Source organism: Dryas octopetala, chromosome 8 (genome assembly GCF_963921425.1).
Source record: "Dryas octopetala chromosome 8, drDryOcto1.1, whole genome shotgun sequence".
NCBI classification, from domain to species: domain Eukaryota; kingdom Viridiplantae; phylum Streptophyta; class Magnoliopsida; order Rosales; family Rosaceae; genus Dryas; species Dryas octopetala.
In genome coordinates, this window is record NC_141373.1 from 1,342,610 (window position 1) to 1,365,333 (window position 22,724).

At 36.8% G+C, this 22,724-nt stretch overlaps 6 protein-coding genes across 7 annotated transcripts; 3 read left to right on the plus strand and 3 right to left on the minus strand.

The window, feature by feature from the left end:
• Positions 1-181: 181 nt before the first annotated feature.
• On the plus strand, positions 182-2,641 carry LOC147275745 (uncharacterized). The gene is made up of 5 exons (XM_086253994.1): positions 182-199; positions 1,433-1,855; positions 1,946-2,017; positions 2,088-2,180; positions 2,453-2,641. The coding sequence occupies exons 1-5, from the start codon at positions 197-199 to the stop codon at positions 2,639-2,641; spliced, it is 780 nt and encodes a 259-aa protein (XP_086110120.1). The 5' UTR covers positions 182-196.
• Positions 2,642-3,483: 842 nt separating this feature from the next.
• LOC147275746 (GRIP/coiled-coil protein) lies at positions 3,484-5,329 on the minus strand. Its single transcript, XM_086255113.1, has 5 exons — positions 4,942-5,329; positions 4,681-4,803; positions 4,267-4,500; positions 4,001-4,165; positions 3,484-3,873 (listed from the first exon to the last, which is right to left on the minus strand). The coding sequence occupies exons 1-5, from the start codon at positions 5,158-5,160 to the stop codon at positions 3,565-3,567; spliced, it is 1,050 nt and encodes a 349-aa protein (XP_086111239.1). The 5' UTR covers positions 5,161-5,329; the 3' UTR covers positions 3,484-3,564.
• Positions 5,330-6,108: 779 nt separating this feature from the next.
• On the plus strand, positions 6,109-8,239 carry CSP41A (chloroplast stem-loop binding protein of 41 kDa). The gene is made up of 6 exons (XM_086252809.1): positions 6,109-6,534; positions 6,641-6,762; positions 6,920-7,022; positions 7,114-7,252; positions 7,397-7,674; positions 7,921-8,239. The coding sequence occupies exons 1-6, from the start codon at positions 6,145-6,147 to the stop codon at positions 8,101-8,103; spliced, it is 1,215 nt and encodes a 404-aa protein (XP_086108935.1). The 5' UTR covers positions 6,109-6,144; the 3' UTR covers positions 8,104-8,239.
• Positions 8,240-8,470: 231 nt separating this feature from the next.
• Positions 8,471-11,661, minus strand: RANGAP1 (RAN GTPase activating protein 1). The gene is made up of 2 exons (XM_086252808.1): positions 11,402-11,661; positions 8,471-10,185 (listed from the first exon to the last, which is right to left on the minus strand). The coding sequence occupies exon 2, from the start codon at positions 10,172-10,174 to the stop codon at positions 8,549-8,551; it is 1,626 nt and encodes a 541-aa protein (XP_086108934.1). The 5' UTR covers positions 10,175-10,185; positions 11,402-11,661; the 3' UTR covers positions 8,471-8,548.
• A 1,538-nt stretch (positions 11,662-13,199) lies between these two features.
• On the plus strand, positions 13,200-15,399 carry CYCP1;1 (cyclin p1;1). 2 transcript variants are annotated; one of them, XM_086252811.1, is made up of 3 exons: positions 13,200-13,516; positions 14,356-14,722; positions 15,004-15,399. In XM_086252811.1, exons 2-3 carry the CDS (start codon positions 14,406-14,408, stop codon positions 15,254-15,256), a joined length of 570 nt encoding a protein of 189 aa, XP_086108937.1. In that variant the 5' UTR covers positions 13,200-13,516; positions 14,356-14,405; the 3' UTR covers positions 15,257-15,399. The 2 variants fall into 2 exon arrangements, with proteins under 2 accessions (XP_086108937.1, XP_086108936.1); XM_086252810.1 differs by having other exon boundaries at positions 13,201-13,516; positions 14,315-14,722.
• A 1,346-nt stretch (positions 15,400-16,745) lies between these two features.
• LOC147275750 (ARM REPEAT PROTEIN INTERACTING WITH ABF2-like) lies at positions 16,746-21,676 on the minus strand. The gene is made up of 19 exons (XM_086252807.1): positions 21,424-21,676; positions 21,107-21,264; positions 20,796-20,968; positions 20,596-20,716; positions 20,442-20,516; positions 20,239-20,333; positions 20,056-20,131; positions 19,861-19,968; positions 19,569-19,697; positions 19,394-19,462; positions 19,193-19,252; positions 18,930-19,053; positions 18,193-18,332; positions 18,020-18,083; positions 17,832-17,911; positions 17,470-17,534; positions 17,259-17,376; positions 17,006-17,130; positions 16,746-16,919 (listed from the first exon to the last, which is right to left on the minus strand). Exons 1-19 carry the CDS (start codon positions 21,674-21,676, stop codon positions 16,823-16,825), a joined length of 2,130 nt encoding a protein of 709 aa, XP_086108933.1. The 3' UTR covers positions 16,746-16,822.
• Positions 21,677-22,724: the final 1,048 nt, after the last annotated feature.

Sequence of the window (22,724 nt, forward strand, 5' to 3'; positions counted from 1 at the left end):
TGAGAAGCCTCAGTAATGGCGCAGGAAATTACAACTTTGGCCCTTCCACGTTTTCAACAAATTTAATGGGAGAGTGATAGCACAATCACATTCTCAGTTTTCTCAAAGGTCGCACACTATCTGGTGTAGCTCTTTGTATATGAGAGTGAAAGCAATGGGTAAGAGCAAGAGACCAGCTTCTTCAAGAAAACAAAACATGGTAAAGGCTAAAGCTTTTACCCTTTTCTGTTGTTTTTCTTCTACCCAATACCCATGTTACATTTTGTTATGTGCCATCTTGAATATTTTATGGGTATGGCTCAGTTGTATCACTGCACATGTGGGTATTCTGATTTTTCTTTTTTCTTTTTTTGGTTGTAATTTTTTTTTTTTCTTTCTTGGTTAGATAGTTCTTTATTCTGTATTTGTTTATTGTATATACTTGTATAGGTCTGTGTTTTGTTATTTTATTTTGGGGAGTAATTGACTATTGTATTATGTACTTGTTATTTTTGTTACTATGTCACTTTTTAGGAGTAATGGCTTGATTTCTTTAATATTTTTGTTTGGGTTGGTGATGCTGATGCTGATGAGGTTAGGGTTAGGGTTTTTGAGTAAAGACAGAGAGAGGTTTCTCCGAAGTACAAACAAGTGGGAATGTCAGGTTTAGTTGTCTACGACTGTAGGTATTTGAGGCATCTTATGTTTTGGTTATAAAATGTTTAATTATGTTTCTTTTGCCAGCTCTATTGACACTCCTCTTTAGCTTCTTCTACTGCACATTGTGTGTGCATAAAAACCATCATATATTCAGTTTTGAGTGCTAGAGGCTAAATGAGTATGGCTAATATTATTACTTTTTCTTTTTGGATTATTCATGGCTATGCTTTGCTTGGTGAGTAACTTGGCATTTCAATTCTTTGTTGCTGTTATTTGTCTTCATAGCCATAATTCTTCATGTGTTTTTTGGTAATGTTGAATTGTAAATGCCAAATCGGTGCTCTTTAGCTAGTTGAAATCTTGTATTTAATGGAAGTTCTTGTTTTAATTTATTTATATGTAAACAGAAAAACAGAAAGCTTTAAGGAAATTATGCATCATTATTATTTTTTGGAAGGTAAAGTGTGTTTTACTGAGGCTTTTCTTCAGATTCTTTATTTCTTTCTTCGTAATTTCCAATATTTTTTTAATTACAAGATGAATTCTATGTTCATGTGTGACTTTGGTGTGCATTTGTGTATTTTAAGCTTTTATTACATTTGTAATTGGAATGCAGTTATTATTTGGTTTTCCTTTTATTAGCAATTGTATTGTTATTGATCAAGCACTGTTACCTTCAATGGTAGTGGCTTTTATTATTATTATTATCTGCAAATATTCAGTGAAATAAATTGGATTGTTTAATTATAATTTATTGTACTAATAAATGATGCATATGGTATTCAAATCGAAGCCTAAAGCCACAAATCCCTCATCTGAAAGCTCGCAAACACAGCCAGCAAATGCTTCTTTGGAGCAAACAGAACTGCAACATGAAAATGCATCCCCGCAACTGGAGATAACTAACTCAAAGCTTGGGATGGAAGAAAAATCTGCCAAATCATCTCATTCAAGGAAAAGACCAAAACACTACAATACTCCTGTTAGGCGTTCTTTACGTATCCAGACTGGTGTTACACCTGTTCAAAACCAGAACACAGAGCGTGTGATTGAAAATATAAACATTAGTGAAAGTGAGAAAGAAGATGAGGAACCTCAGGAACAATTGGAGGGGCCAATTTTGGAGGAACCTTTTGCTGAGCCAAACTTGGGTGAGAAAAATATGGAAGAAAAAATTGACTACATGGTACAGTTATTGGAAACATTGAACTCAAAGGTATATTCCCATTTTCTGTGCGGTTATAAGATTTTGTTTTTTACTTTTATCTGTTAATTTGTGTTGCTTATTTATAACAAATTTTTGTAGATGTGTAATCAGGCAGAGAAGGGAAGCCCAGATTTGAGATACAAAAGCTTGTATATAGACTCCCAAAAGAAGGTTATTTTCATTTATTGTCATGAACCATCTATCTTCTTGTCAAGGTTATAACATTTCCTTTTATATGCAGATTGAGGCTTTGATGGAGCAGATTGATACTTTGAAAGATAAAAACCGTCAGCTTTCTTTAAAGCAGGAAGCTGCTCTTGGGAAACTTGAAGGGGTTAGATAACTTTGCTACCTTGAATTTCCATATCAACTATGATTGACATAACTTGTGCAGTTTAGGGTTTGTGCATTATTTTTTGTGGCATATCAACTATGATTGTCATAACTTGTCCTGTTGTGGGATTTGTCAGTTTTTGTTAATATACATCTTACAGTTCCGATTAACGAATTATAAGTTTATTACACCATTCAGAATTTAAAAAGAGAAAACGAATGGGAAAGGATGGAACAATGTTTGATTCTCATGCTTGCTTTGGTTGGTTGTAGTTTGAGAAAGGGACTCGTGCATTTTCTGAAGTGATGGAGAAATTGAAGGATGTAGTTGTGGCGGCATCATTATCAAAAGCTACTGATACGGCTGTAAATCCCTCATCTCAAGGAGGACGTGATGCTCTTCCTCCACAGGTTACAGTTCAAGATTCCAAAGTTTCAGCTAAAAGAAAGAAGCAGCCATAAAGAAGAAATTAAGAAGGAACCAAAGTCAACAGTTGATCTGATTGCTTGGCAAGCCTTTTGTAAAATGTGAAATATGTTGGTCTGGAAACTAGCTTTGTTTAGTTATATTTTTATACATTGAGGGAACGTTTGGTTGTTGTGGTTAAAACTTGGTTGTCAATTGATATCTGCTTGGCAAGTCTTTTGTAAAATGTGAATTTGTTGGTCCGGAAACTAGCTTTGCTTTGTTACACATTGAGGGAACGTATGGTTGTGATTTAAAACTTGGTTGTCAATTGATATCTGTTTAGTTGAACTTTGAAGCGTGACTTTAGAAGTTCTTCAGTCACCTATATTCAAGTTTATTCTTTGATTGACAACACCAACTATGCTGGAGGCAACTCTCTTGAAGTTTATGATGGTTGGCTTTTAGTTTCTGAAACGGGAACCATATGCTGGGTTGAACAAAGAGATGGGTTATAACATATTTTCCTTTGAAATCACATTACCATATGGATCAACTTCAGTCCACATTTTTTGTTTCAGTACTAGTAGCTTTATTGGATCCAGTGTATTAAATTCCATCCTACGTGTCCTCGCAGGGTTTGTGTTTTTTTTTTTTTTGGCCATTGTCCTCGCAGGATTGTTAATAAGGATAAAACATCAATCCATGAAAGTTATTTTTCGTTAATAAGTCAATTGCTCTCTGTATGCAAATTGTCACATGAATTGGGTAACGGATTCCTGAGATATTGTTGAACTTGGTTGATAAATAATGACAATTTGGAAATGATAGAACTTAGTTGATAAAGAATGACAATTTTCTACATCATAGACTTTGCACTGAAATTGATATTATTTATTGTTGAGAAGTGGCTTTAACAAAAGACTATGGCATCAAAATTTACAAAACCAGGCTGCATTTCTTTGGTAATTCCAACCTGCTACTGATCTCTGTGATGATACTCATCAAGAGAGGCAGAGAGGCCAAAAAGATTACTTCTGGGTGTCGAACATTCATTATCAGCATCATCACCATCTTCATCATGTGCCTCTGCTATTGGTGGTGGTGGAGACGAGAAGTCTAAGCACAACCCTTGTATAACTTGTTCATACGAAGAAGAGAGGTCTTGGGAGGTGAGCTGGTGGTACTCCACAAGTTGGTGGAGGCATTGGTTTTCCCTAACCAGGTTTGCATTTTCATTTGCTAATCTGGATTTCTCAGCTAGCAGTGCCTCCAATTGAAGCCTCACCTATCCACACCACATCCCCCCACAAGAGATTAATGTTGTACACAACTTACAATCCCACATCATCAAATATATATATATATATATATATATATAATGGGCATAATTGAAGCAGATGAGTCTGTCTTACCAGATCATCTTCCTCAGGCCTTAATCCCTTTGCAAATCCATCTCTGAGCCTCCTGTTCTCCTCCTCCAGCAGATCACAGCGCTCTTGCATAAAGCATAAATCCGACTTTATCGACTTAAGCTCTCTGGAAAATGAAGCTGCTTTTGTTGCCATGGAAATTGCAAGCTGTAGAGAGCAAAGCAGGCGATTAGCAATTAGCTTAAAGTTGGCCTTAAGGCCTTACTACCCATTAAAGATTGACACTGAACAAAAGAGTAGGCACCAACATTTTTGGCCTTTTTCAGCTTCCCATCTTTGGGGTCTTGCACATTTTCTTTTTGTGAGTCATCATCTTCTCCTTGTTCCTCTGAGCAGTGACTGCTATCAAACTTTCTTTTCATTCCTTTATGTGGGTCTTCTGCATTCTGTTGTTTTCCTGAGTCCTCTTTACTCTCCGAGTTCTTCAGGTGGCTATGGAATATCTCTTTTAATGTGGGTGGCTTAGCTAGATCGTTGGCTCCCTATAAACATAGCAGACAAAGAAGCCCATAAGCTCAATTCCCAATTTACATTATTCATCTAATAAGTTTGAAATACATAGAATCTAATACCTTTCCAATTCAGATCTGACATACCCTTTTTACTGTGAACAAACTTGCTACAAATTCAAATCTTTAGCTGCAGCAAGGATAGAGCTTTACCTGAAGAGCATTGTCTAAAGTGTTAGACAGCTGAGACAAAGTGTGAGCAATGGAGTCAAACCCTCTCATCAAAAGCATTGAGTCTTCCTTCAACCCTCTTGCCCGTTTCGATTCTCCAACATTCTTTTCCCAGTAGAAAAAAAAAAAAAAACAGAAAAACAAATAAATCAACAACACAGCATTAACCCATTTTGGCTCCAACCCAAAATTTACAGAGAAATCAAAAGAGAAAGAGAACAAAGGATAAAAGAAGACGCTCACCATTTGGGTGGGTAGAGACGGATCGAGGTTTTGTGGGTTTTGGGCAGTTGGGATTTTGGAGTTGCGATCGTCGAGAAGCGTGTCGATTCGGCTGCGGAGAGAGCTCCAAAAGCGCTTATCTGAGGAGGGACTGAAGATAGGAGAAGAAGAAGCCATGAAGAAGCTGGTAGACTCCTTGTTGTGGTGGGAAGGTGATGGTGTATCCACTGAAGCTGCCATTAGAGAGAGAAAGAGAGAACAGAGGAGAGAGCAACGGCTAGTTTTTTGGTTTGTGGAGGAGGAGCTTCAGCTTGAGAACTTGAATTGATAAGTGGGGTGGTTTATTATTATATATATTTATAGATTAGATGCACCGATATGTTTACAACGTTATAAAATCTATAGCTATTTTAATGAATCAATTATTGTTGTTATCAAAAGCTCAAACTCAAAGTGGGTTGGCTTTTCAGTTCACAGGTAAGACCGGTCGGGGATCAATTTAGATCCCACGGCTGTGATTTTAAATTTTTAAGGATCATCATGGTTTTGTTGACCATGCTGATTAGTGGTTTTAAATTGAATGGTAGCGTTTTAATGTAGTAAGCACTTTATTGGGTGAACAGGGTCAGTACTCAGTAGCATTTTATTTTCCACTCTGGAGTTGTGATTATTTTTGGTATCTGATCATAAACCATATCTTATCACAACTGTTCACATTATTTGACAATTAATTTGTACTTGTTCATTATGAAAGAGTTTAAGTTGTGTTTTAATTTGATCTATTGTGAAGGAAACTGACAAAAAAAATTAGAACTCTTAGGGTCTGTTTGGTATTTTATTTAAAAATTTTATTTTTTTTTCAAAAATAAAAAAACAAATTTCAGTTAAGAAAACATATTTGGTATCATTTTCAAAAACAGTTTTTAGAAAAAAAAAAAAACATGCTTTTTTTTTTAATGATAATACATTGTTTTTTTTTTTTATACTTTCTTTTATTTTAGCTGTCATCATTTTTAAAATTTAAAAATTATTTTCAAATTTTGAAAACTCACATTTGGAAAAAAAAATCTTAATTTTTGGAAAAAAAAAAAATGAGTAAAAGATACCAATCCGCCCTTATTTTTCTATTTTTTCAAAAAGAAAATGCTTTTATTTGGTTTTCCTATTTATTTATCTTGTACAAGAAACTGCTGGTTCTCATACGATAAGTCAGACAGACAGTCAATGGCCACTCTTGCTTCATCATCCTCTGTACTCATTTCCTCTACACCCTCCAACCTTACTACTCCACCTTCTCTCTCTCCTCCTCCTCCACGCCTCTCTCTCTCCTCTTCCTCTCACTTCTCTACACTCTCCTCTTCTCTCTCCATTTCTCATTCTTTTGTCACATACCCTTCAAGCTCCAGGCGCTTCAACCTTTGTTCCCTCAGTGTCAAGGCCAGTGCTGCAGAGAAGAAAAAGGTCCTGATAGTGAACACCAACAGTGGTGGGCATGCAGTGATTGGATTCTACTTTGCAAAAGAGCTTCTGGGTTCTGGCCATGAGGTCACCATTCTAACTGTTGGTGACGAGAGCTCAGACAAGATGAAGAAGCCCCCATTTAGCAGATTCTCAGTTAATAATTCACATTTTTCATTGGTTAATATATACCACATGTTTGTATCTCTTTTTAGATCTTCAATATGAGCATTAGTAACATATAATTGGAACCTTTTCTAAGGAAATTGCAAGTGCTGGAGGGAAGACTGTGTGGGGAGAACCCGCAGAAATTGGTAAGGTTTTGGAAGGAGCGGCATTTGATGTTGTGTTGGATAACAATGGCAAGGACTTGGACACTGTGAGGTCTGTTGCTTTAATCTTGAAACCCCACAATTTCAATTTGCGTAGCCTTTGGTATGCTTATGTTCATATGTTGTGACTCTGCTCTCTATGTATTATGCTTACAAGGCTTTGGATAGGGATGAAAAGAAACCATTCTAATTTTAATCTTCACACATAGGCCTGTGGCAGATTGGGCCAAGAGTTCTGGTGTGAAGCAATTCCTCTACATCAGCAGTGCTGGAATCTACAAGCCAACTGAGGAGCCTCCTCATGTGGAAGGGGTATGTTTTGTGTCTGTACTCTGTAATCCCTCCCTCTTGCATTCAAACAAGACTTCATTGCTTTAGTGAACTAAAATCTTCACCATTGCAGGATGCTGTTAAAGTTGATGCTAGTCATGTTGGAGTAGAGAAGTACATTGAAGAGATATTTGCTAGCTGGGCAATATTTCGTCCACAATACATGACAGGATCCGGCAACAACAAAGACTGTGAGGAGTGGTTCTTTGATCGTAAGTAGATATCTCAAGCAATTTTCTGATGTTTCAATCATATTTAGCAATCTTGTATCAGTAGGATACAGATTTGAAGCCAAAAGGTCTAAATTTCCTACATTTTAAGGCCTGTACTAATATGTACCGATTTTCTGTGTACAGGAATTGTGAGGGACAGACCAATTCCAATCCCTGGCTCTGGATTGCAACTTACCAACATCTCCCATGTTAGGGACTTGTCCTCCATGCTTACTCTAGCCGTTGAGAACCCAGATGCTGCATCTCAGAACATTTTCAACTGTGTGAGTGACCGTGCTGTGACTCTCAACGGATTGGCAAAACTTTGTGCTCAAGCTGCTGGACGCCCTGTTAACATAGTGCATTATGATCCAAAAGCTGTTGGAGTTGATGCAAAGAAAGCATTTCCGTTCCGCAACATGGTAATAACATTTCTCCTGACATGTTTTGGAAATAAGTCCAGCACCCCAGTACTGAATATTCCAACCCTGCCTTTTTCTAAACCCGCTTTGGAGATCTCCTAAACCAACCCAATGGGTCTGGATTTCTATGACTACCATTTCCATAACAGACTGTTATTAGCTACAAGAGGGCACTTATAACTCATCATGCAGTTTCTTGTACTATTGACACTGTTGCCATGATCTAATTATTCGTATACTTTGCAGCACTTCTATGCAGAACCAAGAGCTGCCAAGGATATTTTGGGATGGAAAAGTACCACAAACCTCTCCGAAGACTTGAAGGAGCGATTTGATGAGTACTTGAAGATTGGGAGAGACAAGAAAACCATCAAATTTGAGTTAGATGATAAGATACTTGAGTCCCTTAAAGTTCCAGTAGCAGTGTGATCATTAACTAGTCTCTATCTTCCATTACTATGTAAAATGCATTTTTGTATCTTGTATCCCCTATGTATTATTTTGTTTCATCAGGAAGCTACTAAAAGTTTATCTAAACAGTAAAAGCACCCTGATTTTTCTTTTCCTTCTAGAATCACTTAACAATAATCTCAACAAGCAAATTCGACTCATCTAACCCAGTTTTGCTTACATAACCAGAAAACTGGCTGACAGCAACCAAGTTAACAGGTACATGAGAGCATACAACTAGCTACGCTCTTGAATCTTGAATGTTCCAAATACTGAGCCTAACCTACAACGATGAATCTATCACACTACGGCTAAACACAGCTGAAATAGCTCATACAGAAGCTAGTTACTCTGAAAGATTGACATTTGAATAAAGTATTAAATCAAACTAACAAAAGGCAGCAAACTGCATGTATCAGTAATTCTATTCCTCTTGCTTAATTTCCAGGCCCTTGAGTCTTGATTCCAATTCAACCTCATTATCAGCACCTTCCTCTTCAGCCTCATCATCAAGATCTTCTCCATCAGGGTCGTTCTCATCCAAAGGCCCAAGCACCTTTGGTGAATTCTTGAATATCTCCTTTACCTCATCAATCCCCTCATCAGATATGAAATTACCATTTATGTTCAGCAACTTGAACCCAGGTTTGTGCACAACAGCCTGTGCTAAAAGCCTTGCCCCAGCCCTTCTGATTGAATTTGCGCTCAAATCAACCTCAGTTAACTGACCATGACCCTCTGTAAATGCTTTGCTGATCAAAATTGCACCTTCATCCTTCAGTTCATTCTCAGACAAGTTTAACTTGGTAAGGAATTGTTTTTCTGCTATACAGGTTGCTAAAGCAGCAGCTGATCTGGCTGTAATATCATTTCCAGCCATTTCCACAACTTCAAGTGAAGGTGCAGACACCTTGAGAGCATTAACAATGGCTTCTGTTCCTTCATCTTCTAAGTTAAGATAACTGAGGTAAATTTCAGTAAGATCTACAAAAGCAGATAAGGCTGTACTCAGAGCAATCCCAGCTTCTACACCAAACATGTTGTCACGCAAATCAAGCTTCTTCAAATGGGTACAAGTCCCAAGTGCTTCAGCTAAAGCTACACCCCCTTCAGAGCCCACCCTTGTGGAAGAACAACGGAAATCCTCCAAGAGAGGTGAACGCATCACCATGTCAGAGATGGCAATTGCCCCCTCATCTCCTGTCATGTTATTATGAAATTGAAGGACCCTAAGCTTCTCAGTGGATGGAATAAACTTAGAAACTGCTTTTGCAGCTTCTTCTGATATGCCATCATTCATCAAATAAAGTTCCTCCAAATTATTTTGTGATCTCAGGAGTGACCCAAATGCATTGACACCCTTTTCACCCATGGCATTGTCTGAAAGGTTGAGATAGCTCAAAACACATCCTTCCAGGGCTGAAGAAAACATACTCATGACTTCAAGAGCTTCATTCTCTGACCTTCCTGCAATGAAATCTGACAGGTCTACTTCTTTTAATTGGTCTTTGAGTGATGATAAGATTGGCTCAGCAATACGGGCTGCATCCAAACCAAAGCTTCTATTGCTAAAACATATCTTAGTATATGAGTTTCCAGGCTTCCTTAATGGTTTCAAAAGTTCCTCAGCCTCCCCTGCATCAATAAAGGATCGGCGACCACCAGATATATCAAAGACACTTTCATGGGCAGCAGTAGCTTTCTCACATAGCATCACCTCTCCATCTTCCTTTACTTTTGGACCTCTTTTTAGAACTTCCAGCATAAGCCTACTTGATTCTTTGGCATATATTTGCACTGCAGAACTTCCATCGTCATATGGTTCCTTCTCAAAATGTTGGCCTGCAGCTGCAAAGGCTATATCTTCTATTTGCTTCGCATCCTCCTCAGCCTCTTCTTTACTAAGCAGACCATATTTTCGAGAGAAAATGGATGGAGATATGAGATTCTTGGTCATTCGTTCTACAAGCATTAGCCTAGTGCTCTGGCTAGGGGGCCATAATTTGATTGACACTGTGCGGTGCTGGAAATTTTGGGTTGTAGAATCCATTTCAAAGTGACCTGGAACCATGTATACATTAGCATTATAAACTAAGATGATCAATGTAATCATATATTTTAACATAGAGAAGAAAGCCAATTATAGGCCCCAGGTGATCCCAACAACTCAAAAAGACTAACGACCAATGGTTCCAAGCCGCATGAATACATTCACAGCAAATCAAGTACTTTAAACAATAATTTAAACTATTGGAGTATATTCTTTTTTAAGTTAAAATAAACTGCTTCTTATAAGAAAACTTAAAAACTAAAATTCAATTTCAGTAAACAAATTAAATTTTGTACAACACACACATTGGTAGTCAGGGTGGCTGCAGTATAAAAAGGAATCCACTTAATTATGATTAGTAAAAGTACTCCTGCACGAACAAGGAAAGATGGATAAAGCATGGTTTTTCAAAACTTGTATTGTCCAAAACCCAACTGTATCTGAGAAGTACCATCCACTTCTATTTTCCTGTGCTCCCAAGAAGAATAAATTGGCTGTTTAAAGCATTTTGTAGTTGTTACCACATATATATAATCCCAAGAAGAATGACAGGTCCTTTACAGAAACACAGAACTTATAAGAAAAACCCAATAAATTTTAAAACTTTTGACTTTTGACAAAATATTTTCAAATCCATAAATTACCAATTCATTAAAGAAACGACTGGTAGACTCATAATTCATGTGAACATTCTTTTCGAAAATGTGATAGAAGTTCATCCCGTGGACCACTGGTACAGGCCCACAGGTCCAGTGTCACTAAATAAAGAAGTAACATAACATAAACTACCAGACCATAGATACCAAAATCAACAACAACATAAATATTTGCTATTTTCTTGACAAGAATGAGAATTTACTCAATCAAGTACAAAAGTGGAATAATAGAGAGAAGTACCCAAGTTTACTCATCCTAACAGGCAGTTGATAATTATATATTACAAAATTTCAAGTTGCAAATCCGAAACAAAATAACATCTTTTACCTACCCAACTCAGAATAACTGGAAAAACATGTAAAGATCCGTCTGATATAAAAGAAAGCCCACAACTTGTAAAATACATATAATGAAATAGATCCAAAAGAAACCTTAAAGGTCCCTGTTTGGCTCTAAGAACCCGCAAGAAAATAAAATAAAATAAAATAACCACCAATCCAAACACCAAAACGGTATAAGATCTTCAGTTCTTTTCCTATAAATACAAATTTAAATGAAGAAATTCAGTACCTGCAGCAATTCAAAACCCTTTTCTCGGGAAACAAAAAGGAGGCAATGTAAACCCTAGAAATTGAACAGCGAACAGTGATAGTGAGCGGATAAGAAGGGGAGAGAGAACTTGTTTTGGTGTGTTTCTATTTTCCCGGAAAATGGAAATTTTTTGGAATCTTTAGGTTTATAGTGTGTGGCTCAGAGCAATCATATCATCAGATGCCGAGAAAAATCAAAAGAGTGCGGGTGGGGAATTGGAGGGAAATCATGAAACCCCCAAATGTTCCAACTTTAAAAAAACAAATGGGAGCGAAGCGTGGGGTTTACGTCGCGATCTTTTTCCGGAATGACAAAAACGGCCCTAGTTTTCTACTTATTTACATTATTGGCCATGTCCCATCTGTATTGGGCTTTGGATGGAGGAATTGGGTTTCGACCGTGCCTTTTAAATCGGTTTGGTTGGGCTTTTCAGAAGCATGGTTTGGATCAATTTGGACTGGACCTTTTATTTTCTTCAAATGAGAAAATTATTGTGTAATTTGTCATTTCTGTAATCTATGTGCTAATTATGAGTTGACAACATTATTTAGCAGTGATAAACTGATAACATTCTTTCAATGCCGTCGGAGCGGGTCCCACCTCGCCAGCTGTACCCAAAAATAATTTTGCCTGCTTCAATAATCAAGACTCAATTAAACTTTCAGGTTTTCACCCCTCTACCAACCTCTAATAATCGAATGTCAGTAGATTATACATTATGGTTTAATTATGTCTATTCATTTCGACTGTTTTATTCTTTAAACTACATCATGTGTTTTATATTGCTAATTCCGTCGAGTTTGTTATTTGTTCTATTAGCCAAACTAACGTGATGCTTTTTAAAATTTTCTTACATAAGCACCAATAAGTTTGACTAATCAAAAATATAACAAATTTGAGCCACAAGCATAGTTAATGATTATATATAAGCATAGTAAGGCTTACATTCATTTACAAACTGAAATATGTGGTTGGGTTCAATCAATTGTGACAAACAGAGATAAAAAGAGAACCAGTGACCACACGAACAATAATGCATATATGTTTCATGGCGCATTTGGACTTAGATTAACAATTGAGATTAATCGAGATCCACACCTTAATGCCCTTTTTACTAATATTTTTTTCATATATTCATTTCTGGCTCCCAATCATTTTCATTACAAGTGACCCACTCTAGGTGTCCTATCGTGTGGCATTACTAAAAACAACAAAAGACCAATATTATATATATATATACACACAATAATTGGGATTACTTTTCTTATGTAAAGGATACTCTTAAGTCTTAACATGCACATGGATACTCATGGTGTACGATAAAGAGAAAAGGGGCACTGCATATACATGTATTTTTTCATATCTTACAGAAGAAAACGAAAATATAATATAAGTGAGTTCTTATCCAATTGGTATCAATAAGACAATGTGTGCATTCTGATCCAATTGGTATCAAGTATCAACCCCTGGTTATGTGATAAATTCCCTGTTAGTCTGTTACCCTTCACGATTGGAAAGGTTTATTGTGATTTTTGTTTTTTTGTTTTTGTTGGTTTTATGGAATTGAATTTGCATGAGGTAAAACTTGGTCTTAAAAGTAAGGATGAAAATAATTTTGGTGCAGCCCTGAAGTTCTGAACTGAAAAATAAAATAATTTAGTGCAGCTCTCCTTTCTTTGCGGTGAATAAAGAAAGTTGTCTTGGGGGGTCCCACTTAACCACCAAGAAGGCAAGAATCAGCAGTCTTTTCCCACTTTAAAAATGGTGTGGACTGTGGAATACACACCGGCACCGACACCAATCACACCATCTTTTTTATCCCAGAGAGAGAAACAGAGAGAATGTATATGTGTTGCTAAAAAAGAAACGAGATCTTCCAATCTTCCATGTGAAGAGAGAGGGAGAGAGTAGTTTTGGGAGCAAAGCTCTCTCTCTTTGGCGCTGAAGAAAAGAGATGTGGCAGAGAGAAGAAAGAAACTCCAAGAGATAAGGTGGTGAGGTGATGTCTATGTGTTCAGTGTATCTTCTTTGCTGTGCCCAACTGAAGCAACAAGTAAAGACATTAATAGAGATAGCTCATTAACAAGAACCTCTGTAAGTTATCCTATATACTCTTCTTTACAATTTTCATTTTTTAATCCCTGCATGAGCAGCACTTGCTATGGTATTGTTTCCCTTTGTTGATTTGGTCTGTGAATTTGGATCTTGCATCTTCTGGGTCTGGATTTGATGAAAAAGTTTCATTCTTTTTCTGTTTCTTGGCCGGATATTTTGTGGGTCATTCTTGGTTTGTTAAATTTTGTTGATTGACGCTTCTGGGTCTGTCTAATTCTTTTGTTTACCTAATATTTGAGATCAGATGGAACTACTTTAGTCATAATTAATGCCAACATTGAGAATCAGTTTAATTTGAGGAAACGTAGAATCTGAAGAGATGCCTGAAAAGGAGTAGAATTGGGCAACAACTACACTGAATGGTCTAGATTTAGATGTTATTCAGTGTCTGCCATTAACATTTAGAAACCAATTGTATAAATATTTCAGGAATAAGAACAAAGCAGTTCTTTTAAATCCCTGTAATCTGTATGTTATTATAAGCTGCCAGGAAGAGAGCAGAAATGTCCAGAATAATTTGGAATTGCATTATGACATTGTGGTAAATACAATTTTTTTTCTATAAACTTCCACATGCTCTTTATTAGTTTTGTCTCAGTATTTTTAATGCAACAAATTATAATCCCACCCAAGAGTTGTTTTTGTTAGTCCTTCACATTGTGTACCAAAAAATGCTGCTTTGTGTACCGATACATCCATTATGTATTGGACTACAAAATGCAGAGGCGTGTCCTAGATCACTTGGTCCTTTTTATTTATCATTGTATTACTTTGCAGCTTGAATATGGGAACTTTGGCACCTGACAGTGAGAATGTAGGCTCGGATGTTTACCTCTCCCTGGGGCTTAAAGAATCGGGCAAAGGAGTGATGAAAATTATTCCTCGGGTTCTGTCACCTCTCTCTTCACTTCTTGAGAGATCTGTTCAAAGGAATGAGATGCTATTGGAGGCAACAGAAATTAAAGAAGTAACAATATTTCATGGTCTAAGAGCACCCACTCTGAGCATCCGGCAATACATTGATCGCATCTTTAAATACTCCGGCTGTAGCCCATCATGCTTCATCATTGCACAGATATATGTGGACAGATTTCTTCAGTGCACAGAAGTCCATTTAACTTCTTTCAACGTTCACCGGCTTCTGATAACAAGCATAATGCTAGCAGCGAAATTTATTGATGACGCGTAAGTACTAATCTGAGATTCAGATACATAGAGATCTGATTATGTAGTCTTGAGTTATCAATCTTACCTGCAACTTATACTTGGTAATTAGCCAATGAAAGCTGACCATTCAACCATTCTAGGATGATTAGTAAATAGGTATCCTTAATGCATTGTTACCTCTGAAGTTTCCAAAGCTTCTATACTCTGTAAAATGTCAAGAATCACAAAATGATGTAGTATGATTTGTCAGTTCCATGTATACTAGCTTCTGACATCAAATAATTAACATGGTTTTGTAGGTTCTACAACAATGCATACTATGCCAAAGTGGGAGGAGTCAGCACAGCAGAGTTGAATAGGTTGGAGATGAAATTCTTGTTCAATATAGATTTCAGACTTCAAGTTAGCATAGAAACATTTAAGAGATATTGTTCTCAATTGGAGAATGAAGCTGCAGTACATCAGATTGAACGTTCAATCCAAGCTTGTGGAATTAAAGAGGTTTGGTCCAGCAAAGACGATTCAACTTGTGCTCCCACAGTTGCGAGATGAAAATGTCATACCATCTCAGTGTATGATTACGCAATTTTTCTGAATTGCAATTTAGTTAGGAAAAATCTGATTGTTTGGAGTGTAAGCCACGTAAAGCACTTCAATGAACAATTATTTTTAGTATCTCATTTTCATTTTGTCCAGAGTTTTGGTTCTCATTTTCCAAATGTAAGAACAGATTATTCAACTTTATGAGTAAGAAAAAGTGTGCAGTGAGCTTTTCATTTTAGTTGGTTGCAACTTGCAACTACTGCTCATTTCTTGGTTTATTACGTAACGTTGAGTGTAAACTAAGAATAGTGTTGCGAGATCCTACCTGATCAGTAGCACATGAGGACCAAAAATAGAATGTCAGCAAAAAAAAAAAATCCAAATCCATGACAAACAATTAGTTGTCCTTTTATCCTCAGATTTATAAAAGGAAGGTTATTAACATAAAAGGCAAAGATAGTCGAAGGGAAACAGAATCTATGTTGTATCTTATTAGACCACAAGACAAACTAGATTTTCACAGGAATCACAACATTCCCACATGGGCGTGGCCGTCCTCAAAGTGAGGGCTCATTAGACAGATACCAGAGATGCAATACACGTTAGAGACCTCTGGTTGAGAATAAGATTCAATTTACAAAACTTGATATTGTACCAGTTGCCCTATGGTAATTTGGTTTTACTCATGTTGGTAACAATGTTATTTCAACTCCTAAACATGACTCTCCAAACTGAATAATGTACTTTGTGTCCCAGAGTTTTATTACTTCTAATCTTCTTTCTGTTTATGAGACCCAATTGCACATAATGCCATGAATCCTTTTGGGTTTGGTACTCTCTTTTGTTTTTTTATTTGTTTCATTTTTTCTTACTTTAAATGCTGTGGGAAACCAAGAAGATAATAATGACGGTGTGTTCAATGTCTGGATCACCATTTGCTAGCCACGCGATCTGTGTATCACAGTATCAGTCTGCATTTTAATGGAAACCTAAACTTGAACACATTCTTACATGTTCAACTTTTTGGCCAAAATAACTTTTTTGGGAGTACAGCTACCTAATGGCTAACTAGAATTTCCGGTTGCTCTCTAATTGGTTTCAATTATAATAACGAACCTAATCAATTAGGTATAGAATTACTTCAATTTTTTTTTTCTTCTGGTAGAATTACTTCCAATTGATGTAAAGTTATCAAATGTATTGTGGCCTCCTATTATCTTTTAACCATGTTGGATCCTTAACAAACCAAACCCAAATTAACTTCTTTAATTTGGCACGTAACAATTTCAATTCTAGTTTAAAAGTAATTATTATTTTTGGAAGAAAGAGTCAATCAGCCTAGAGTAACAAATCATTAGCCTAGAGGATTACAACATGGAGTAACAGTATGGAGGACAAATGTTAGTAAGCAGTGACCACAACATGAAAGAGTGCCGAAAAGAATATGGATTTTGCATTGCCTAGAAGATTACATGGTATGATTACACAGTAGGGCTAAACAAAAGTTACTTCTGTTTGCACAACAATGCCAAAATAATCTACAACTTTCTATACATTTCTGCTCTTTCTATGCATCTAAGCCTGCTGCGAGCTTGCCTGGATAGGCTTTGTAAGTGCATTAGTGAAATATCTGCGGATCTCTGGTATGATACGCTTCATCAGTCGGGGATACCTACATATTTTCATTAAAAGATTCGTATTAATATAATGCTGGACACAAATTTAAACACAGAGAGAGAGAGAGAGAGTACTACTTACCATGGTTTGGTACTCAATTTGTCAAATTGTTCCAATATAAACAGAATGCATGCTTGCCTTAATGACATGGCATTGAAGGCATCTGATAACTCAAACATGAGCGAAACGTTTTCCACACAGATGTCCTTAAGAAATAAAATAAGAAGCAATCAGACTAAAACCCAAAACAAAAGAATAATCATCAAACCACTTTACTAGCCTCTGGCCCAAGAAAAAAAAGTTGAGAAATTCAAAAACTACTTTAATAGCTCACCTGAGCGATGGCATGCTCACAGAGACGCTTGAGACCCTCCAAGAGATACTGATCAGCAGCTCTAAGGAGATCCTGAGCAATATCTAAATCTACATCTACCGATCCTGTGTATATGAATCTAGGAGCAGACAGAAGATCATAACAATGATCAGGGCTGAAACTGGGGTTTCATTAACTATTAACCCTAACTAGGGGAAGGTAGAACTCCTACCTCATCATCAATTCAAAAACGTCCCATTTAATATTTGGAATCTCTACATCCTTAGCATCTCTCTCCTGCAACACATTGTTTCAAAATGTTAATAAAAAACATAAAGGAAAAAAAATTCCCTACAGCCATTTCATTCTTCACTCTTCCTACCACAAATTTGTGCTTAGCTGGTATACAAGAATATTGATAGGCCAATAGTGTGCAACACAAGAAACATATCATATGGGCCAGTTTAAGGAACTCATTCCTTGTCACATTATTATCACTGTTGAGAAAAGAATCGTGGGAGGAGAGGATTAGATTGAGAGAATTATCAATTAGAGGAAAAGGCTAAGAAAGACTAAAGATAAATCAAATCTTACCCTGTAACCACCATCAAACATGGCACGGAAGGCTTCAGAAGAAGCAAGCAGACAAATTCTGTGGGCATAGAACCGCTTACCTGACCAAGGTAAAGCATGAGAACATATACTGTATAGTAACATAAGAGCATATATTGTACTATTAAGAGACAACTAGAGAAAAGGGAATGCACAGGAACAATCCCCACCTTCTACTAAGAATGTGATGTCAGAAAGTGTAGGATTGTTTACGTATCGCTCACCCAAATACACCTGAAAATAGATCCCGTCAATCATGTCAAAAAGCGCCCGACCCTGAATATCCATGCCAACAAGCACAAGATTAGATGTCCAATAAACAAATTAAACATCAAATGAAAACCTGTGGGGTTGGCGATGGAGGAGCTGCATCCACATGAGACAGTGAAATGGCTTTTGTAGCCAATTTATGCAAGGCCAAAGAACCATCCTGTTGCTGCTTCAGGCTTGTAGACTCAAGAAGCCCTAACAGCAACTCTAATCCTGGAAGAAATGAATTTGGCAAAAGTCAAAATCTTGGAACCCAATGTAGGGAACTTAGCAATATCATCAATGCAAAATAAACCGGACTCATGGGTGGGCTAAACTTTTTATTCCAAGGCACTTGGGTTTTAAATATTAATGGAAAGACTTACAAGCAAACAAAGAAGGCAGCCCCATTAAACCAAGCACGCTAGCATGCACACATACATCTCACAATAAGCTTCTAATGTTTTATTCTGCCACAAGCTCTGTCTGTTAAAAGTTTTAAGGTAAAGAAAAATACCATTTTTAAATGTTATCTTTAATCCTGGTTTGTATTTATTATGGTGCATCACAAGTTTTACCAAACCATTCACAGTCCTTAGGAAGGCTCCTAAACTACTATACCAAATTGATTTTACAGTTTGGTGTGGTTCAGCTCTTTACAAATGAGCACTTGTTTAGTATTCAAATTCTAATGAACAATTTATGTTTTACAGTTTGGTTTAAAAGGAAACCAACTGACCTATCCAACATTCCCCCTCTAAGAATCAAATCAGTAAAGCAAACCCTAAAGCAAGAGAATCTTAAGGAAATTTTAATGCATAAAATTCCTACCTTCGTTATCAACAAAAATGATTTCTCGATCACCAGGGTTACAAAGATGAGCAAGGGCCAAAGCCACTCGTCTTTGAACAACCTTCTCTGAAACGCGCATCAGATATAACAGATTGTTTAATACCTGTCGAGAGAAAGCAACAAAGGAACTCAGAACAAACTACATAGATATATCAAGTAGTATGAGCACAAGATGCAATTACAAAATAAACTAGACACTGGCCAGCTAAAAGAGAAAGACAGTACAATGTGACGAAACTCACTTGTCCACAAATCTTCTCCCCTAATCTTTTCAACGTCTTTTCCACACAATCCTTGGTTTGCTGTAAGTATCAAATATTAAATATGACAAGGCAACGAAACTATGACAAAATAGATATGAAAGGGGAAAAATAATTCATGACATAAAGACCAACTAAAAATCAAACATATTAAAGATAAAAGAAAAGCAGGAGAAAGAATACTTGAGCAACGAACTCTCCATCTTGGAGTTTTTGAACACCCCCAAACTTAACAAGAGCTGCAACATTATCCTGCAGAAGAATTTTCAAGTCAGTCTCACTGTTATACAAGATTGGATGATGAATAAAGGACAACTGCACTACACACTGAAATTAAACAGGGAAGAACAAACTTTACCTCATTATCTGCAAGACCATACAGAGCAAATGCAGCATTGTGTTGGAGAGGTACATTTTTTGACTCAAGAAGATTGAGTAGAGGCACTATAGCACCATTATGAACAATGCCAGCTTGGTTGTGTGTGTCCTAATATAAAAATTAAAAATAAAAGCATTAAGAAAACAAAAGCCAAAATGACTTTGAGGACTATATAACCATCAGTGACTGCATTAAAGTTACAATTGCCCTCTTATCCTATTTCTACATATATGCATGAAAAAATGGACGATGGAAGTGAAAAAATAATAACCTGTGCCAACCTCCCAAGCGCAAAAGCTGACATCTCCCTAACCTGTGCATCAGGTGATTTGAGCATCTCAACTAATGGCTGTACAGCACCCCTCTGAACAATATGTGCCTGCATGAACCACATCTTGTAGCATTAAATAAACTTATTTATGATATGACAAGAGGTAGATGTAACTAAAATGGTTTTTCCCTCCACCTTGCAATCTGAGTCAGCCGTGGCGAACTGACCAAGTAATAAAGCAGCTTCTCTTTGACTCTCCGAACAGCAGGAACTGTCAACAGCATAATGAACATAGGGAGATATCATTGTTTGAAAACAAAGAAATATCTTCTTAAGACAACAACATGATTTTCCAGAAAATTATAAATGCAACATTACCTGAGTAATCCAATAACAGGTTGTAAAGCACCAGCAAGGAGAACTAGTTTCTTGATGGGTGCGGATGAGTGGACAAGATTACCTATCACACCAACCTGATAATCCCCACAAATTTCAGATTTCAGCTAGTGCTTTAAAAGGGGTGAGCTTAGACCTCTAAAGATATGACAGGGGAAATATTAAATATAAAAATCTGAACTCACGGCTTCATTAGCCATATCTGCATCCTCAGATCGAAGCATTAGCACCAGGGTAGGCAAAGCATTGCACTCTATAATCTGAAATTTCGCAATTCCAATCAGCTAGCATACGAAGGGTGCCTATCATATACCATCTAATAGGGAAACTTTTAGCTACCTGATTTTTGTTTTCGTCGTTTTTAAATGCAAGAGTTCGCAGGGCCCCTGCAGCTGCTCTCTGCACCTTTGTCTCAAAGAAGTTAAGTAGTTCAACAAGTGGAGGGATACCACCTTCAACCCTGAATGTGCAAGGATATAAGAAATTTTAAATATGGAGATTCTTTAGTATGAGACTCTGAAAGGTAGAAACAAACAGACCTGACTCGATTTTTGATGCTGCTATTTTCATGAGCAACGCTAGTGATTGTATCAGCAGCTCTCCTTATAACTCCATCAACTGCTTTCGAGTCACAACCACTCTTGTGCCTCTTTAACAGATCAACAAGAAGCGGCAAAGCTCCAGCATCAACTACGAGATGTTGATGCTCCGGCTTCATAACATAAACACAGACATAGAAACTATCAATTAGAAAACAAAGATTGAACCTTTGCACCAAATCAATAAACAGTCACCCACAAAAAAATGATATAACTCAAAAAGCAAGAGAGCATATATAGAGTTTGATTACCTTAACGGCTATAAGTCCAAGCACAAAAGCACTTTCTTTCTCAACCTCATGCTCATACGGCATCGGACTGTTGTCACCTTTTGCCAGCGGCGGTGCCTGTAGATGCTTAACCAGAGCCTGAACTGCTCCACAATCTACAATGTCGTTCAAATTTTCCTCTGCATACAAATTACCAAAAGAGCAAAAACCCAACAATATCAAAATCATGCGCTTAAATAGATTAAAGATAAGGAATCAGATACTCCAAGATTCAAGAACTCCTGCGAAAATTAAGAGATCCATTAACACTTAAATTATAAAATTATAAAAAGAAATACCGTTCTTGGCGAGTTCAACGAGTGCGCGAGTGGCGCGCTTGGCGGCGGCGCGATTGGGTTCGGAGGAAGAGACTGTGGACTCGAGGACTTGGACGTGGGCGCGAACCTCGCTGAGCAGATCTTGGTGAGCGTCTTGGGGTTCGACGGCCAGGACCTTACGATCTGGTTCATCTTCGGGTCTTTCTTCTATGAACTCTTCTTCCAGCTTCCGCTTCAAGCTTCGTCTGGAAGGTCGCTTCTGATGGCGATCCATGGAGAATGTGAAATGGTGAATTGGAGAGGGCCGGGGTAGTTCTGGTATGGAAAAAGAGTTTCAGGAATCTCTCTTTGTAAAGATTTGGGCTTCGTTTTGGGTCTCCCGCCAATTTTTCCCGCTGGAGTTCTCCAATTTTTTTAAAAAAAGCGGCAATTTTTTTTCAGAAAAAAAAAAATTTTGTCCCATTATTTTTTTCCGAAAACATATTTAGTCTTTCTGTTATATTGTTTACAATTTTATGACATTTATAATTAACATGAAATTTTTTCTCAAATTAAAATTAATAATTTGTTTAAATTCATGAATTTTATTTAAAAATGACAAAAAAATCATATATGCAACATTCAATTTATTTTCAAACAAAAATTGAAAATTTAAGTTTGTTAAATTGTCCTCATATTGAAATAACCTAAAATATATTTACCAAATATAGAGTTTTAAAAACATATGGATCAAATACATTTTTGGGGCAAAACATGGGCCAAAAACCTTTTTTTTTTTTTTTTTTTTCCAAACCAAATTAGTTGTGTTTCAACTTTCAATTTTTGGAAATGGTGCTCCCGCCATCATATATCCGTGGGCTTGGGCTTAGTTAAAGTATCTCGGCAACCACCTCAAGCTTAAATGGGCTAGTTCTCATTTTCATTTCTTGGGTCCTACTTAGACTAACCAAGCTCATAAATTCCTTTGGGCTTCTACTGGCTCTGGCTGATCTTGGCTCAACTTTTAGGCCCATTTATATTAAAATTTACCTACATTAGTTGGACCCAATTAAAATATCTTTCTTATAGAAGGTTTTATGTATATATTATTCAATCGAAAAAGTTTCTCCAAACTTAAATTGTATTAATTGTATTAAAGACATCAACTAATTATTGATGTAGTGATATTTCATGATCTAAAAATAGTGTATCGAAATCCGTATGTAACAAAACGGTGCCCACGGGTACCCGACCGGGATGAAAATTAGCTAAGGATTATGAGTATGGAATAGGGCTAAGAAATCCGAAAACCAGTGTAAATTATAGTTAGTAGAGTGGGTTGT

What these genes read in the sequence shown, in the direction of transcription:
- LOC147275750 (XM_086252807.1), bottom strand. Translation starts at nt 21,676, where the DNA reads ATGGATCGCCATCAGAAGCGACCTTCCAGACGAAGCTTGAAGCGGAAG. An exon ending in GGGAGAAGATTTGTGGACAA is followed by an intron (nt 19,054 to 19,192) that starts GTGAGTTTCGTC and finishes TTCTCTCGACAG; the next exon opens with GTATTAAACAATCTGTTATA. An exon ending in GTTTTTGAATTGATGATGAG is followed by an intron (nt 17,377 to 17,469) that starts GTAGGAGTTCTA and finishes GTCTGCTCCTAG; the next exon opens with ATTCATATACACAGGATCGG.
- LOC147275746 (XM_086255113.1), bottom strand. Translation starts at nt 5,160, where the DNA reads ATGGCAGCTTCAGTGGATACACCATCACCTTCCCACCACAACAAGGAG. An exon ending in AGCTGAAAAAGGCCAAAAAT is followed by an intron (nt 4,166 to 4,266) that starts GTTGGTGCCTAC and finishes TGCTCTCTACAG; the next exon opens with CTTGCAATTTCCATGGCAAC. An exon ending in GGCCTGAGGAAGATGATCTG is followed by an intron (nt 3,874 to 4,000) that starts GTAAGACAGACT and finishes TGGTGTGGATAG; the next exon opens with GTGAGGCTTCAATTGGAGGC.
- LOC147275745 (XM_086253994.1), top strand. An exon ending in TGGAAACATTGAACTCAAAG is followed by an intron (nt 1,856 to 1,945) that starts GTATATTCCCAT and finishes AAATTTTTGTAG; the next exon opens with ATGTGTAATCAGGCAGAGAA. An exon ending in ATATAGACTCCCAAAAGAAG is followed by an intron (nt 2,018 to 2,087) that starts GTTATTTTCATT and finishes TTTTATATGCAG; the next exon opens with ATTGAGGCTTTGATGGAGCA.
- CSP41A (XM_086252809.1), top strand. Translation starts at nt 6,145, where the DNA reads ATGGCCACTCTTGCTTCATCATCCTCTGTACTCATTTCCTCTACACCC. An exon ending in AAGGACTTGGACACTGTGAG is followed by an intron (nt 6,763 to 6,919) that starts GTCTGTTGCTTT and finishes CTTCACACATAG; the next exon opens with GCCTGTGGCAGATTGGGCCA. An exon ending in TGAGGAGTGGTTCTTTGATC is followed by an intron (nt 7,253 to 7,396) that starts GTAAGTAGATAT and finishes TTCTGTGTACAG; the next exon opens with GAATTGTGAGGGACAGACCA.
- RANGAP1 (XM_086252808.1), bottom strand. Translation starts at nt 10,174, where the DNA reads ATGGATTCTACAACCCAAAATTTCCAGCACCGCACAGTGTCAATCAAA.